An 18717-nucleotide genomic window follows, 5' to 3' on the forward strand; every position below is an offset into this window, starting at 1 on the left:
ATGACACCAGAGGTATTAATCCTAGACCATAGTCAAAGCAATGCTGATTACAGAGAGCCTGTTACTGAGGCAACAGAAGTGAATTTTTTCCGTTTACTGCTTTAAGCCTTTGCTCTTCCACCCAGAGGAGCAGTGGGATTTCAGAAGGCTTAGATGAGTTTAGATCTGATTTCAGTAAATAGCTTCAAAACAACAAGTAAATGGACATGGAAAAAGCAGCTAAAAGCAGAATAGAGGAATGTCTACACCTTCACACCACAGAAAAACAGCTAAAAGATGAAGGCAGAGATTAAAAAAAAAAAAAAAAAAAAAGCAATCCAGTATTCATTCAAAAATTTTGGCTATGGGGCGCCTGGGTGGCTCAGTGGGTTACGCCTCTGCTCTCAGCTCACGTCATGGTCTCAGGGTCCTGGGATCGAGCCCCGCATCAGGCTCTCTGCTCAGTGGGGAGCCTGCTTCCCTTTCTCTCTCTGCCTGCCTCTCCGCCTACTTGTGATCTCTGTCAAATAAATAAAAAAATCTTAAAAAAAAAAAATTCTGGCTATACCAAAGCTATTCTAGATGTGTCTCTAAAATTCTGGGTGGTTTATGGGGCGCCTGGGTGCCTCAGTGAGTTAAGCCCTCTGCCTTTGGCTCCGGTCCCCTTCTATCTCTGCCTGCTGTTCTACCTACTTGTGATCTCTCTTTGTGTCAAATGAATGAATAAAATCTTAAAGTAAATAAATAAAAATTCTGGGTGGTTTAGAAAGGATACTAATTTAATCTGGAAAGAAACGCTTCATTTGGCCCACCATATGAGAACTCTGGCGGAGAAGGTCACAGATATGGCGGCTGTTAGGGAATATTGCACCACCCCTGAATCCTAGGAATAAAACACACTTGGTCATGATGGGAAAGCTGACACCCGTACCTGCAGGTCTGATATGTGCATCTGTAACTGTGCTTGCAGCTAAAGAAGAAGAATACAAAAAGCAGCTAGTAAAACCGGAGCAGCTTCCCATATATACTGCACCACCTCTGCAGTCTAAATATGTTGAAGAGCAGCCTGGTCATTTACAAAGGGGCTTTGCATCCATCCGCAGTACAACTGGTCATTATATTGGCTGGTGCAAGGGTGTTTATGTGTTTATGAAAAATGGGATAATGGATACAGTACAATTTGGAAAAGATGCATATATTTACCTGAAGAATCCACCTCAAGATTTTCTCCCCAAACTTGGAGTGATTACAGTTTCAGCATTGGCAGGCTTGGTTTCAGCAAGAAAAGGTTCTAGGTTTTTTTTTTTTTAAAGATTTTATTTATTTATTTGACAGAGAGAGATCACAAGTAGACAGAGAGGCAGGCAGAGAGAGAGAGAGAGGAGGAAGCAGGCTCCCTGCTGAGCAAAGAGCCCAATGTGGGACTCGATCCCAGGACCCTGAGATCATGACCTGAGCCGAAGGCAGCAGCTTAACCCACTGAGCCACCCAGGCGCCCCGAAAAGGTTCTAGGTTTAAGAAAATTGCTTATCCACTGGGGCTGGCCACTTTAGGAGCAACTGTTTGCTACCCAGTTCAGTCAGTAATAATTGCAAAGGTAACTGGGGAAAAGGCATATACTGTAAGCCAGCAAATTTATGGAGCAGTTAAATCATTGCGGACAAAAAGCAACAAAGAAGAATCACTTCCTAAACCTAAAGAAAAATCTAAGCTAGGAAATTCTGCTACACTAGAAATACCTGCAAAAACAACTGGCAGCCTGAAATACTCAGTTTCCTTGCCAGCAGAACTCAGCTCTGAAACAAAGACAAAATCAGAATCCACCTCAGGTGCTACAAAGTTTATGCCTGACCCCAAGCTCATGGATCATGGACAGTCCCATCCAGAAGATGTAGATATGTACAGCACTAGAAGCTAAAATACTATGCGTAGAGAACTACAAGATGTATGAAGTTGAAAATAATGATGTAAAAATCATGTAAAGGGTAACTGGCACAGAGTATAACTTTTTTTGGGGGGGTGTAACTTTTAAACAAAGCTTTTCTCTCACATCTTCTAATGTAATGTACAGTTTGACCAATCACATAAGAGATTAAAACACAAACTGTGAATTTAATCCAAACAATATTAAGTGATTGATGAAGAGGCAGAAGTACTGGGATGCATTTAATGATTTTTAAGGTGTGTTTATAAAAAACTAGAGTAAATATATAAATACTTATGAAATATGTATGTGTATATATAAATATTTATACAGATACATGCACATATTTGCTTTAGCTTTTTCAAATTAATGTTAGCTAAATTAGAATGGTGTATAGAAGGATATGTCCCCTCCTTTTTTTTTTCATACCCCAGAGCTGGAATAAAATATCCATTATTTTATGACCAAGAAAAAAAAAAAAAAAAAGAAAGAAACGCCTCATTTCTTTCAAATGCTAATTTCAAGATATGTGCCCACTTCTATGCTTAGTTCAGCTTCCCTATTATCTAAAAAAATCTAAAGATAGAATAAAGTCAAATTCTATTTTGTTCAAATCAAAACACAAATTCTGACAATAAATTGTTAAGTCATCGAACTGTGAATATTTATTTATTTATATTTAAGTAATCTCTACACCCAACATGAGGCTTGAACTCATGATCCTGAAATAAGAGTCACATGTTCTTCTGACAGCCAGCCAGGTGCCCCTCAAAAATTTATTTTAAAAATCTATCTCATATATACATATATATATGTATGTACGTCTCTCCACTTAACAATCTCTACATCATAACTTTTTCTTTTTTTTTAAAGGATTTTATTTATTTATTTGACAGAGAGAGACACAGAGAGAGAGGGAACACAAGCAGAGAGAGTGGGAGAAGTAGGCTTCCCGCTGAGCAGAGCCTGATGCAGGGCTCTATCCCAGGATCCTGGGATCATGACCTGAGCCCAAGGCAGAAGGCTTAATGACTGAGCCACACAGGTGCCTCTATATCGTAACATTTTCTAAGATCCATTTTAAACATTCCCAGTCATGCCCCAACTCCTTGTAGTTCATTTCCATGTCTGAGAACCACTATTGGCTGATTACCACTTGCTGGATGACTTTACTATGGTCTGCAGGAACTTTGTCATGCTTAGCACTCCTCATTAAAGAAGGCTTATGGAAGAGAAAGATGAGCCATTATCCAGTCCTTCCTTACACAAGGTACTCTCTAGACATCTAGGATATCTCTCACCTAAGTCCCTTCTGGTATTTAGCAAAGACTTAGAAAATGATACATCAGTATGATTAAATTTCCTGGAGACTTGTAAAGCAATTCTTTTTACTCCACTTAAAACAGCAAAGAGAGAAGAGAAACCAAAGAGAGACCTTCTTCCTCTTCCAGCTGTCTCATAATTTAGTATCCTCCATTAATTAAATAAATACAAACATCAGTACTCTCAAGTGGATTCTTGTGGGATCAATAACTACTAACCAAAGTAAATTCTAATACTGCTTGAACTAATAAAATAAAAATTATGGCTTTTAACATTTAGGAAGTCTCGAGAGCTATACAGTCCTACTAGATACTATTTTTAAAAATTACTGAAGAAGCCAAAGGGGTTATGGACAAGATGTACTCTTGGTATTTGAGTAGTGATTCTCAACAGGGATTAAAAATACATGTGCCTGCACCCACCCCAGGGACTCAGACTCTGTAGGTCTGGGATAGGGCCCAGACTGGTTTATTTTTAAAAACCTCCAAAGATGAGTGCAAGAGATACCCTATATCTGCAGCTGAGAACCACCACTACAAAGAGAAGGTAGGACGGGGTCCATCGGAATCTTGCTACTGCAGCATGGCCTTCAGATAAGCGGCACTGGCAACACCCGCAATTTGTTAAAAATGCAGAATTGAGGGGCACTTGGGTAGGTTAGTCGGTTAAGCATCTGACTCTTGACCTCAAGGGTTGTTGAGGTTGTGCTGGACTCCATGCTGGGCAGGAAACCTACTTTAATAAAAAAAACAAAAAACAAAAAAACAAACCAAAAACAAATGCAGAACTGAGGGATACACCCCATAACTAATGAATCAGAATTTGTGTTTTAACATGTATTACTTGTAAGTACATTTAAGTTTGAGAAACATTGTTGGAGAACAACATCATTATACTATTTCAAAAGTACTGGAACTTTTTCTTTTTCCAAGGGAAATCTTATATGAAACCCCTGTAAGTGATCCTGGGTGGCTCAGTCAGTTAAGCATCTGCCTTTGGCTTAGGTCGTGATCTGAGAGTCCTGGGATCAAGCCCTGCATTGGACTCCCTGTTCAGTGGAGTCTACTTCTCCCTCTTTCTCTGCCCCTGCTTGCATGCACTCTCTCTCTCAAATGAATAAATAAAATCTTAAAAAGAAAGAAAGAAAGAAAGAAAGAAAGAAAGAAAGAAAGAAAGAAAAAAACCCCTCTAATATAAAATAGATAAAAAGCATTACTATTCTGGGGGTGCCTGGGTGGCTCAGTGGGTTAAAGCCTCTGCCTTTGGCTCAGGTCATGATCCCAGGGTCCTGGGATCGAGCCCCGCATCAGGTTCTCTGCTCGGTGGGGAGCCTGCTTCCCCCTCTCTGTCTGCCTACTTGTAATTTCCGTCAAATAAATAAATAAATAAAATCTTACCAAAAAAAGGCATTACTATTCTGGTTGATGAAGAAGGGGGAGCCCAGGGCCCCCCCGCTTAATCTCTACCTAATTTTCTTGTCCTCTACCCCACACCACTAGTTTGAAAACCACTCTTAAAATACACTTTGAGAAGTGGATCCTATCTGTAAGTTACTTGTAAAGTAACTTGTAAAGTTACTTGTAAAGCAGTAGCTGCAGAGGTTATCAGTATAACTCAAAATACTTTCCACAAGTACCTCTCACTCCTATAAAGTACACTAAATAAAAACAAACATTCACACAACTCAGTGGTGAATTAAAAGGTACTAGGTTCATCTTGCAGTAGTGGTGGTGATGGTGGCTAGCATTTACTGGGCATTTACTAAGTGACAAACACTATTCTGTACGTATTTTGCTTATCTAATCCTCACTATAGTCATCTTTAAGACAGGTGTTGTAATCTGCCCTCCCACGGTAGAGATGTTAAGTAAGTTCTCTAAGGTCATGTAAGTAGTGGGTAATGGAGCTAGGACTAGAACTCAAGTTAATTGGTGCCTAGAGCCCCCAGCTTAACCCCTTTAATGCTTTCCACATGGAAGAGCAGCTCACCACCACTAGGGGAAAAAAGGTGGTTGTGGTGTGTTAGGCAGAAGATACATAAGGTTCTTTTTTTTGTTTTTTTAAAGATTTTATTTATTTGACAGACAAAGATCCTAAGTAGACAGAGAGGCAGGCAGAAAGAGAGGAGGAAGCAGGCTTCCTGCTGAGCACAGATCCCGATGCGGGACTCGATCCCAGGACCCCAAGATCATGACCTAAGCTGAAGGCAGAGGCTCAACCCACTGAGCCACCCAGGCGCCCCCCACATAAGGTTCTTAATACATATCCATAATTTCCATCCATTATCATCACAGAAAAAAGGGTAATTGGGCATTTGAAAAAATAAAGGCAAATGTTTGTATATCTCTAACAAGAGCCTTCCGTTCTGAGTCTTCTTTTCTATTTCAAAGTTGCCTCTGCTATTCACTTCAACCCAATTTCACTTTCCCCAAACAGTTTGGGGAAAAGACTCATTATGATCCACAAACCTCCTCCTGGTGTTAACTATTTCCTGGACATGCCACTTGCCATCTTTGGGGTATATCAATAGCAAAGAATAAGGCTCCCCTCAGTCTCTATTATAACCTCTCCGTTGCCCAAGCAAATTACACCAAATGAGTGAAATATGGCAGCCATCCTTCTCTTATCTAATACAAAGAGTCTTTTGGAGCAAGACCTAATCACAAGGCATATATAGGTCAATCATAATCTGCCTTCACCCTATATGTGTTATTCCCTTTTCTCCTATACCATATGCTTCAGTCACACTGAGCTAGTCTGTCCCAAATGTCTTGTACCTTCCCATCCCTGTGCCTTTTTACATCTGGCTTCCTTAGTCTGGAATGCCTTTCTCCCTGATGATTAAAATTCCATTTAAGTTCAGGTCAGAAGTCACTATCAATGGGAACCCTCCCTCAAGTGATCCAGTTAGAAATAAAGGTATTCATCTTGCTATCTTCAGCTCTGTTTATGGTTCATTTTGGGCTCTAGTATCAGAGTACACTTGACAGCTGTGTGTGTGTGTGTGATATAACCTCCATTAGATACATTTCTTCAAATTAAAGACAACATTTAACCTATATTCACATCTGCCGAGCACAATGCTTGGCCTGAAAAGAAACGAACCTATATTCACCTATAACCTATATTCACATCTGCTGAGCTCATGCTTGGCCTGAATAGAAACGAATGAAACAGAATAAATGTGGTTGTAAGCTGACACATTTCCTTCCTTCATTCCTAAAGTCTAATCAAAATGCTAGTTAACAGTGAGCCCAATTTGCTTTTTTGGGGGCAGTTTTAGCAAACCTAGCTTCCCGGTAGGTTCAGAATCACAGCTCCTGAAGGTAACTAGGAGTTCTAAGAGAAAGCAGCTTATGAATGACAGAAGGTCTATTCTGGATGAATCCTATCCAAGTGAGGTACTTGCTGAACAGGTAAGTTATACAACCGAGTGTCTCAAATGCCATCATCAGCTATAAATTATCTGGATTTAATTCTGACCTGTACTATTCTCATACACTGTATAGTACAAAATTTGTCTGGGTTTCAGTACTTAACAATCACACCACATACAGTACCAGCTGGTTGACCCTTTCCAAGTACTTTAGTATTCAGAGAAAATACTGACACTTACTTCCTTCAACTAGAGTCTTAGCTGCTTGATCCAACAGGATTGAGCCTCAAATGAGACAACCCAGATGATATAAGTCATCTGTAGTGAGTTAAAAGCTTTCTGCAACTGTCAGAATATGGTGGTAGGGGGTGAAAAGTTCCAAACTCGGGTAAAAATGGTGATGGTAGGAAAAGCTTTGTCTGACATCCAGCTGGACACCATCATCTCAATTGCAGAGAGGTCTGGTCTGCTTCCAGAGCACCCCCACCAGCAAAGACCCTACAGATGACTCAGTAAATATAAGATAAATCTGTAATATAACATTTAGGGATCTAGCATATCCTCCCCTATCTATGGCTTTGACTTCTGCCTGTGGCACACTAAAAATTCCTGGCCCTGGAAGTTTAGCAGTCTGCTTTCTTATCCCCTATCTAGAAACAGTACTTGGATACCGTGGGAAAGAATAAGACATTTCTGAATACAGAATTCTATTTGGAATAAGATCTGATATATTCACAAGAAACTTAAAGTCAGATTTTTGCCCAAGAGAAAGAGGCTATCAATCACTTCATAAAAAAATACTGAGCAAATACTAAGTGCCCAGAACTAGTATTTCTCCCCAAATAGAAAACTGGTCATACAGAAGTTTGTGGATTTTTACCATATTTTGGTTTTTCTGAGTCCTAGAAATAAACAGAGAGCCAAGGTGAAGGAAGACAATCCCAGAACCCTGAGACTATGACCTGAGCCGAAGGCAGAGGCTTAACCCACTGAGCCACCCAGGCATCACCAAAAAAAATTTTTTTTTTAATCTAAAACTAACCAAACAAAACCCCCAACACATTGAGAATGAAGAGACAAGGCAAGAGTCAAGGTATTTTTTTTTTTTTTTTGACCTTTAAAGCAAGGTCAAACGTATTCAAGGGAAAGCATCTATACAGAAGGGCCTTTCTATAACATGATTCTTAGGTTCACATGCCAGGTCATGTTTTAAAGCTGAAACACGACTCTAATGAATGTTTACATTGAAAGCTTCTATTATGACAATGAGTAAAAAACCCAGGGGCGCCTGGGTGGCTCAGTCGGTTTAGCGTCTCCCTTTGACTCAGGTCGTGATCCCAGTGTCCTGGGATGGAGCCCTGTATCAGGCTCCCTGCTCTGCAGGAAGCCTGCTTTCCTTGTCTCGCTCCCTCTGCTTGTGTTCCCTCTCTCGCTGTCTCTCTTTCTGTCAAATAAGTAAGTAAAATCTGAAAACAAAGCAAACCCCAGAATAACTCTTTGAAAAGGTAAAGAAATATAGACCTAATCCTGCACTGCCATAAGATCCACAATACCTTTACACTTCAATAAATGATTAGACATATATTAAACACTGTGGGCATTTTAACTCCATGCCCACAAAATAAATTTTGAGGTCCAGCCTCTTGACTCTGGGTCATTTGAGTAAACAGTATTAAAATAAACAGAACGCCTCCCCCCTGAAAAAAAGAAAGACAAATGAACTTTTAGGAAATGTAATGTTGAAGGAAAAAGAATAGTATAGTGTTAAAAAGAAACTAGACAACAGTTTCACTTTAGGTTTTCAGTAAAACATGTAAACAGTAGCAATGTTTTCTGGCTTCAGCATTCTAGATGCATGTTATTCATACAGCTAAGGAATGTCAGCAGCTGTGAAATTCAGTTTTCTCTAATTTCGAATTCCCCATGGAGAGATGCAACTATATTTAGAAAAGGTTCTCAGGCTGCCATGTTTGTAAAACCTACCCACATTGTCCGCATTCCCACAAACCTCTCCAAAGAACCTGCTGGATTAGAAATAGGAAGTGCCCCTGGTGGGAAGGGTTTACAGCACTCATCCTGAACAAAGCTCATTATCATACTTTTGAATCACTTATTTTGGTACCATTTAGGAGTACCTAGAAGGGTGTAATACATAGAAAGAAGAAATAAAATGTAGGATTCATCAAATTTAAACCATCTACACTCCCCTTCAGCTCTCAGAGCCAGTTATTTTTTGGTAGCTTACCCCACTTACTTTTTAACTTTCCTTTAATATGAAGCAACTTTAGGACTCCAAAGTACACTGACATAGTCTTGGGGAAAAAAAAGATCATTTCTCTTACAAAGTCTTTAGCATACTGCTTTTTCTATAATTCACAGCAGTGCAAGATCACTACTTGATCTGTACTTCCCTGACTCCTCAGGACAAGGCAAGTGCACTTTATGTAAGAGAAGCCCCACTGAAGGAAAGTTACTCATATTTTTGGGCTGTTGACATCATTTGGTTTGAACAGAACATTAAAGATGCAGGCAGTCCTTTTATTTTGGATTACTGCTATTAGGACCTTTAACACAAGGTAAGATCTGCAGCAAACACAGAGGCTTAATTACTTCTCTTACAGTGATTTACAGCCAGCAATAAGCATTTTTCCATCATTTAGAAATAGGTAACCTATTCCATAGGACAAAACAGATAGTTCAGCCTGTTGACAGCATTCGAGGGACTAAACACTGTATTAAATGTCAAACTTAGTGATTAAAGGTGACCTCAAATATGCTAAAAGAAGTTGCCAGATTATTAAAAAGAGCCTGCTAAGGCATTACCAAACTACTGACTGAGAAATTCAGTAAGCCAGGCTTGGCTTCCAGAAACCTAAAACTTCTTCCCTATGCTAGCCCTTCATTCCTTCTGTGCTGATATGATCCCTACTCCCTTATTCCTAGATAGGGATAATTATGCTCCAATTTCCACATATTTACTACCAGCTACTCCCTGGAGTAGCAGGGTTAGAATATGAAGCCTTAGCTATAAAAAGCCCATGGAAAAACATGCAAATATTTATATACTACTTACATCCAGGTGCTTTAGCCCCCCGACCACCAGCTTTTCAATTTTCTAGCTCTAAACGCTAACTCTGGTCGCTTGTGGTTATTTGTCCTCAGTTTCACTCTCCTATTTCCATGTCCATGACTTCCTCTCCATCAAGTAATTAACCTCCACTCAGACAACAAGAAAGCAGAGGGAACGTCAACACAGCTAACTGAAGAAACAGAAGTTGCCCTGCACAGTCAAACAAGTTGTATCTTTCAACATAACCCAGTGGTTCTCAACTTTGCCGGCCTGTGAGAATCACCTCAGGAGCTTTTTTAAGTATCCTGATGCCTAGGCCTCATTCCAAAGGTATTAAATAACCATCTCTGAGGATGGGACAAGACATTAGTATTTTCTAAAGTTCCTCCAGCTGAACACAATATGGAGTCAAGCTGAGACCACTACATTAAGTCAGGCTGAACAGCTGCTCTCTGGTTTTCTATACAGAGAACTAATCTTAAGTCTTGTTTTCTATACAGAATTTCAGAGGACTTCTTAAGTAATTCCTAACTCTGCTCTCCTTTAAAATTAGGGAATTTCTTCCCTAGTAAAGGAAGGAGTAGGGGACGTTTTATTTCACAGGTGTAGGGAAGGAGGTAAAAGTCCTTTGCATATTCTCAGATCTGCCAGGAGCTGCTTCTCCTCACTTTACACACTGTAAAATCACAAAGACAAGTTTTGGGTTCCCATTAAGCAGGACGGACATTAGTCATAGACATATGATTCCTGCAAGTTAAATGTCAAGGTGTCCTAGGCCCCAAGGTTCCTTCTCCTACCTCCAGCAGGTCTATCATCCTGGTCATCTGGGAGTAGATAAGGACCCTATGTCCTTGAGACTTGAGCCGAGTCAGGAGGACATCAAGGGCATACAGCTTTCCACTGTCAGTGATGAGGCTCTCCTTGCCTGGGGAGAAGAAAAGGGGGGGGAGGAGGGGGAAACTGTATTTAATTGAAGCAGCAAAATCACTCACTGCAAAGCTGTATGCAGCCAAAATTACTACAACCAGGGTGCTTGTCATCCCAAGAGCAGGAAAGTAACTCTAGAGAAGAATGCACAGCACTGTTAAGTCATGATCCAGTAGTGCTCTGAGAAGAAGAACCCTGAAAGGGGGAGGTGTAGGTTCCCTTCCAAAGCTCAGTTCCCAATCAGATATCTGCTGCTAAGAAAACTGAAAGTTTCCCTTCTCCATGTCCTTACTCAGGGGACAGCAGGTACACATGGACATCTAAGAGTGAGGTCCATGTCATATCTGCTCTAGGTGACCAGAGAAACTTGCTTTTCCTTCTTTATCCTATCTCTAGATATTTGTTTCTGCTAGTTCTGTGGCTAAATGGTTTACACCTCCTGAAAGCACGAGAATGTAGAGAAACAAAGGCTATTTTGCCTGTCTCTGGAGACACTTAAATATCGAGAAATCCAAATACACATATCCATTCCTGCCCCTCTGTGTAAATACAAACTCCTTCTCCTGGATGATTTCGAATAGGCTGGCTAGTAAATATCATTATCCTAAACTGTAATTTAATAAAGACACTAAAGTTTGTTCAGCTTCTCAGAAGGACTGACTTTGGGTTTCTGTGAAATGGAAGCTGCTTTTACTCACTAACTCGTGCTTTCTTTCCTCAGCCCATTAAAAGAAAAAAAAAAAAGCATTTTAGCCAGAGATCTTTACAGAGCACTTAGCTCTCAAATTTTCATCTTATCCATTCAGTATCATTCAACTCCCATCACATTTCAGGAAGTAGAGCTTCCTGTTTGCAGACTGGTCCATAAACATGCCCTGAACAATCGCTGCTACTAAGAGAGGGAAGAAACGAGGCCGAAGGGGCCGGGAGATTTAAGTGTATATGTGGAAGTGGTCATGGGATGTAAAAAAGGAGACACAAAGGATAGAGAGACAACACAGACAACTAACCACTAAAAGTAAAAAAGGGAACTGTTAAAAAACGTACAGTCTATCCCTAATTTCTGGGTTCAAACCCGTTTTTTCCCCCCTCAGAATGCAGAGGCTGACTGTTGAGAGCAATCCAAGAGTTCTCAATGGGTATTTCTCTGTTCTCGCCACCATTTGCCAAGTCGTAATCATTGTATAAACCGAATGAGAACGGATGTGCTGACAGCACCATAACAAATCATCAGCCACTCTGTTTTTGCTACAAAGCCACAGGCCCTGGATGTTTACTCCTCTGCACTGCTGCCTGCCTTTTCCCACCTTCGGAACGCTGCCAGGCCACATCTCTCCCTCCACCACTCCCTCCCCGACACTGTGGCACACACACCTTTGTTCAGCCTCTTTGTTTGGTCCTGTTTAGATTACTGAAATGCTCTTCTTTTTGTTGATCTCCTTACCAACACAATCAAATGACTGCAGCTGGGACAGAACCAAATGCTAGGCCCTGTCCCTGGCACCAGACAAGGAGGCTTGTATGAATTCCAAGTCTGATCAGGCGGCAATGCTTTCCTAACAACTTCAACATTTTCTTGTCACAATTACCTTTCTCTTTTAATTGGGTTCCCTGGGATCCCTCAATTTTGATAGCTCCTAAGCATTCCCCACAGGGCTACCAATCAGCTTTAGACAGTAAGTTTCTTTCTTTTTTCATTAAAAGCGCAGGACAGTGGAAAAAAAAGAAAGCCCATATACAGTTTTCATCACTGAGAAGAGAACGCAAGCTAGGTTCATCGGATCTCTGCAGACTACTTATCTTCCCTCTCCATTCACATCTACTCCCTCCACACAAATATTTTAGCGTATGTAAATCAGTCTAGTGTCTGCATTTTGAGAAGCTTCATCTCAAAGTTGTGATTCAATAGTTTTCACACATCCTTGCTTCCCACATCTCCTTTCCTTTGCTAACTAGAATGAATGATGCTAAGAGGAGGCGGCTCAGAGACAAAGACGCACACAGAACTCCGAAGCACCTGAGAGAAGCAAAAACGGCACTTGTTAGCTATTACCGTGTATGTGGGAAGTGAAAGTGGATGGACTGGATTTCTCTGGACGGCCCTGAAAGAAAAGGACTAAGCAGAAAGAGACTGCAGCCATAGCCTTTGAATACTGAAGCAACGAACAGTGTTTCTGCTTCTCCGTTAAGCATGTTAACTCATCACCCAGTACTTGTCCTTACAAAGACAGGCAGAAAAAAAAAACAAAAAAACAGGTTTCTTTCCCTCTACACACTGGGATCTTTCAGGCCTAGCATCCATTATTCAATTTCTCAGGAGCTACCGAAGTTGCACTGGACAACAGCACCACCTGTTGCTAAGTAGGGCACAGAGCCAAGAAGAGCACAATCCCCTAGAAATTAGGCTGACTGTGCCAAGTCCAACCTCACTTTAAAACAGGATCTCAAAGTGTTGTATAGACCTATCCTCTTTCTTGCAACATCTTCCACAATCCTATAGTACAGGCTTAAAGTATCTTAGACACAACTTCTTAACTGGCCACAGTGTAAGAGCCTATTTAGGGACAAAATGAGTATATTCCATGGCAGTAAAACTAGGCTAATAGATGAAATACCTCCTTTTTCCAAGGAGAGAAGACTTCTGAAAGGAATAAATATCCTTCTCCTGGGGAAACAGGGAGATGCATTCAAGGTGTGAAATCCAGGAGATTTTGGTCTTTCGGGGACTATAATGGAACCAATCCTTCCCAAGGAAGCAGAAAATATAAAAGTATAGAGCAAAAAGAGATAAAACACGGGTTCCAGTGACCCCTCATCCCCCCACCCCTCGCTGCCCTGCCCCAGCTAGTCTACAGAGCACAATGGGGTCAGTGAGGAGCTAGTTGGTTCTCACAGTAAACAGCCAGTGAGGCTGGTGCTTTTTATCGATGTGAAAAGAACTCAGACACTTCCTGCTATTTAAACAAGGTCCATTTTTCTTTCAAAGAACAGGAAAAGCCACAAGAGATTCCCACAGCGCCAGCAATAAGCCCTCTACTCTTGTACTGGGAACTTAGGAGCCAGAGTAAAGAAGGGAGAAAGAAGAAATAAGATGTTGTCTTGCTTCTTTCAACACCTGTGCTCATCTTATGGCTGGGATTCAATGGTTTCCAGACCTGCTGGATTTCAGTCCTCTATTCCCACTACTAACCAGGCCTGCTTTACAAGTGGGCTTTCCCCCTTGTTTTCCAACAGTACACCTTCACTCACTGCTTTCAGGTGTTCTAAGTCTGCTACGAGGCCACATATTATATTGCTCTCATAAACTCAGGATGGATTCTTCTATTCAAAGCACCTTCCAATCCCAGCTATGATGAGGCTGACCCAAAGTCCCTTGACACTTGGCAGATTCTCTCTTTTGAATACTCAGCGCTAATTTACTTTCATTATATCCAGTAAAAAGAATACAATCAAAGTATCAGAGAATCTGGACGACCAAAACTAACGTGGTAGGCCTCAACTAGCACTCTAGTCTGCTAGCAGGTGTTTGCAACATAAGCCTAGGAATCTTGTGTTCAGTTTCCTTAAAAGTAGTCTCACTAAAGCAAAGATGAAAACCTAGTTTCCTTTCAACCCTCGACCTTGACTCTAGGAGGTCTGGGAATCTGCTAGCATTTTGGCACAAAACACACTGTTTTTCTTCTGGTTATCATTCAGATCTCTAGTGCTCCGTGCAGGACACTGTTTATGCTACTTCAACTAGGCTTTCTGAAGTGACGACATTCTCATTCACCCTACTGGCAATGGCATAAGACAACTGTACTCATTCGACCTGGAGCCTTTCCTACCAACTTTACTCTCCCCAGCTCTTTTTTTTTTTTTTTTTTTAAAGAGTGGCATTCCTTTCTCAGCTGTAGGCTTGTCAAAGGAGAGTACGTAAGCACAAATCTAAAGAACATTTCTCTGTTAAGTCATAAATTACTCAAGTATTTTTACCTATGAAGTTAGTAAGGGCAAAACAGGAAACAAACCCCAAGCACTTCCAAGTATCTAAAGCCACCACATGGAGTACCTCCTCGGTTCCTCTTCCCTTGCCAGAGCTGGGAACCCATTCCACAAGAACAAAGAACTTACCTGGAATCCTGATGAAAGACCAGCCATTTTGAGGCCTGATGCTCCATAGTCCTCCAGCTGGCTCTGGGAAGAACTGGGATCGTCGATTTAGCCAGTCTGCTGCCAGTTCAGGGGCCCCATTTAACAAACACTGCTTGGCTGCCAGACTCCCTCCTTCCTTCAGCACTCGCCGCTCATATTCTGCACTGCGGTCATTGCAGTAAGAATCCAATGGCACTGCGGTAACCTGCAGTGAGATAGTCATGTGAGACAGCTCTTGCACATCTCCTACACCCCAATTTTGTAGATAAATGTGGATAATTCTCAGGCTAGTTTGTCCTAACAAATAAGCTGCCCCTAATAACTGACTTAGTGAGCTGGTCCAGGTAAAAGGCCAACTACTTACAACATGAATCTGCAGCAAGCTAAAGATCCAGAGAGTGCTGGAGTTTTCAGAAAAACTAGGACACTAGGTCAGGAATGATTCTATCATGGTTCTATAGATCCCTGATCCAACTCTGCCACTTCAAGTTCTAGTAGCCATACACAGAATGGGAAGATCAGGAAGGGAGCTGGAGCTACACAGTCATTACTAAAGAACAAAAAGGGTTATTGGCCTGGTGCATTTAAAGTGATCTTTAATGGTTTTGTGGCAAAGCTCCCAAGTTTATCAAGACTTTTTTCTCCTCTTCCCTGACCAGGTTGCTTGACTGAAAAGCCTAACGAAAGATAAGAGAACCTTTCCTTTAGGCCATAAGATGGGATATGGTGGAAGCAGGTGGAGAAAGATACTGCCAGAGAGTGGTGGATTCATTTCTTCGCTAGGACAGAGCCTATGCACAAACTCTCATCTCTTCACAAGGTGCAACAACACTGAAATGCTGCCTGCCCCCCACCCCCGCCCCCATGGAATAGAAGGCTCTCACCAATTAAGAAACAGGCATTTTAATCCTTTAAGTGATTTGGGTCTATTCCTACTCTAATAAGCATCTGTGTATTCAGATAGCTGTGAAATCACCTGATTAGAGGCCTGAGTTACCTTCTGTTGAAATTTGGAAGTTGTGATTATCTGCATGCTCAGGCTGATAAAATGCGAAAGTCCCATTATATGCACTAAACTGCTCAGAAAAACCCTGGAGCAAGACCAAGAATGCGGAGAAACTGGGTATAAGGAACAAGTGCAGAGGAATTAGAGAGATCAGAACACAGAACACGGGCCATACCTAGTTAGCTAGTTTTATTGTTGCTATGATTTCCCAGAAGAGAGACATTTAGGAAAATGTATCTTACCATTAGCTTTTCTATCTTCATGCCCATCAATCATTAGGACAATAGAACGGTTGTCAAGTTTTGGTATGTAGAAGAACCTTCTTGGGAGCTTATCTAAAGTGCAGATTTTGATCCAGAAGGTCTAAAGGAAAAGCCAATAGCTCTAGGCTTTTAATGAATACCACGGCCCCTCAGGCCAAGTCTTAATGCTGCCCTGGGGTACACTAACAGTCAGCTAGCTGACTACAGGGCTGCAGGTGCCTCTGCTGGAGACTAGAGGATACCAAAACAAGAAAGAGCATGATTTACTAATACAACAGCGTCCTCTACTCCAGCTCATAGATGAAGCTGAACTGAGTTTGCTAGAAAACAGTGCCATCTACAGTCCAGACACAAAACTACAGGGAGGGGTCACAGCAAGCGGGTGTCCCCGGCAGCTCCAAAGCTCCAAAGCTCCAAAATCCCGACAGCACACCCGTTTCACACACAATACGAGAAGCAGTTGTTGGTAATCTCCTATCATCTTTACACATTCCAAAAGAAGTTTGTTCTCTTGCTTCCAGTTTATTCCTTTTTCCCACAGAAAGTTGAACATAGACAAATGAAGACAGAAATTAAAAACTGGTGGATAAAACCTGGATTTTCCTGCTGTACCGTGTCCTGGCAGTAACTGAGCAGCTATCTACCATCTACGGTATGAGTCCCAGAACTGCATGGTCAATAGTGGATAGTGGCTGTACTTTCCTAACACTCATATAAACAGCAAGACTACAGAAGTACGACCGGTTCTATACAGTATATATACTTTTGGAGGAGTAAATAATATTTACGCTTTTCTAACAAGATACTCACACTGATCAATTTTACACTCAGAGATAACTGCTTTGTTTTCATTGTTTATTTTGTAGAAAAGCAGAATTTGTAATGGAATTATATAGATTTTGGGGGGCACCTGTGTGGCTTAGTGGGTTAAGCATCCGACTCCTGATTTCAGCTAGGTCATGATCTCAGGGTTGTGAGATGGAGTCCCACATGAGGCTCTGTGCTGGGGGTGGGGCCTGCTTAAGATTCTCTTTCCCTCTCCTTCTGCCCCTTCCCCATTTGTTTTCACGCATGTGCTCTCTCTAAAATAATAATAATAGTATAATAAGGGCAATAATCCGTACATACAGACTTTGGGCCCAGATTCTCCAGATGAAAAATCAAAAGCTAAAAACTCAGCACAAAGGAAGAGGGGAACAATGACACAGGCAAAATGTTTTTCCTGCCTAAGACTCACTCCTAGGCACTCTTACACAGTTTAAAAACAAAACTTTCTCCAGTTATAAACTTTCACCTATTTTCCAAATTCATTTTGTTGACATCCTTCCAAGTCCAGGATTGAAAACTAGGAGGTATGTGAGGCCCAGTTCTTAGTGAAATATTTTTTAATGTTTTGATAAGCTTCTTTGGCAAGGGCCCTGGATCAAGATATATGCAAAAATCACAGAATGTCATGTCATAAGTACGCAAGCAGTGAACTCATGAGGTCTAAGAGGAGACAAACAAGTCCACTTCTAATTAAACTGTGCTTCCCAAGTCAACTCTCTCATAAATGGCCTCCACCCATTCTTCTAACCCCATGTGGCCTTCCTGATTGCTCAGAAGCAGGGAGAGATGAAGCATGCCACACCATTCTTCCCTCCCCACAAATGGAAATGCATACTCCCTTTAGTCTCACATGAGCTAACCTCTGCTTCTTGCTTCACTAACTTCCTAAACTATAGTATCTTCAAGGGCTGTCTCCTCAAGCATTTAGCGCGTCCTTCCTGAGGACATGTATGCTCCTGCTCTAGCTCTAGCAAGCGTGACCACTACAAGCGCTTCAGTTTTTTGGTAAAATGAACTCCAGGGTCTTAGTTTACCCAGCAGAATTATTTCTTCAGCTAACAAGAAAACAGCTCCTATAATTCCTTCCATAGTGGCAGGCACAGTTCTTCTAGAACTGACCCTGAAAGTTTCCACAGCACAAGACAGGGACATTAATTTGTTTCAGCTCAAGGCTAAGGTTCTGACTTCAAAGAAAGTCAGTTTTTCCCTACCACAGATGGGTTAGAAATCAATATAAGACAATCAAGGATACCAGGATTATTCACACCCCAGGCCTGATCTGAAAGGTAAAAGCTTGTGGATGAGTGTATAAAATATTCAGACTTTTTAAAAACTCCTCTTCCTGTCCATATAACCATGGTGTAATTACTCCTATTTCAGGTCTGGCACCTGCTACGAGAAAAAACTCTATAATAATTATGGAGAGAGGGGCTGAGTAGGAACGGAAGGTGCTAGGGCAGACTGCTTCAGCCAAATAATAAAGTTTTCTCCTGTTCCCTTCCTGTCACCCCACCTTTATGCTATTTTAGCCTTCTTCAAACTAGTCACTATTTACTATTCTTTAGGGAAACAGCAGCACCAGGCTGACAGTTTTGACTCTGGGCTCCTCAGAAAAGAAGGCTTCAGTTGTACAGTTGGGGTATCCCATGTGTGAGTCTGTTGGGAGAGGGGGGTTCTTCTTCAGAGTGGTTGGCCAGAGAGCTCTGAGTAGAATAAATAAAAAGAATCTTCATGCATGTCAATGCAATGACAGCCCAAGGCAGCTCACTTTTTAATTGGCTCTATAAATCACTAGGGATATGAGAAGTAAAAATATCTAGACATCCCTCTCTGAAATCTAGACTTCCTCTTGTCAGGCCTCGCAGTATACACATCAGATTGGAAGGGT

At 41.4% G+C, this 18717-nt stretch overlaps 2 protein-coding genes across 4 annotated transcripts in view; one reads left to right on the plus strand and one right to left on the minus strand.

Moving 5' to 3' along the window:
- Nucleotides 1-18717, minus strand: part of INO80 (INO80 complex ATPase subunit) — a 139309-nt gene that overhangs the window by 25926 nt on the left and 94666 nt on the right. For all 3 annotated transcript variants that reach the window (XM_059181196.1, XM_059181195.1, XM_059181194.1), the window contains exons 26-27: nt 14712-14937; nt 10469-10596 (exon numbers count right to left, since the gene is read on the minus strand). In XM_059181196.1, coding sequence (XP_059037179.1) covers nt 10469-10596; nt 14712-14937 — 354 coding nt within the window. The remainder of the gene's footprint in view (nt 1-10468; nt 10597-14711; nt 14938-18717) is intronic.
- On the plus strand, nt 824-2372 carry LOC131836134 (MICOS complex subunit MIC27-like). Its single transcript, XM_059181197.1, has 2 exons — nt 824-1267; nt 1485-2372. Exons 1-2 carry the CDS (start codon nt 886-888, stop codon nt 1895-1897), a joined length of 795 nt encoding a protein of 264 aa, XP_059037180.1. The 5' UTR covers nt 824-885; the 3' UTR covers nt 1898-2372.

Source organism: Mustela lutreola, chromosome 7 (genome assembly GCF_030435805.1).
Source record: "Mustela lutreola isolate mMusLut2 chromosome 7, mMusLut2.pri, whole genome shotgun sequence".
Taxonomy (NCBI): Eukaryota; Metazoa; Chordata; class Mammalia; order Carnivora; family Mustelidae; genus Mustela; species Mustela lutreola.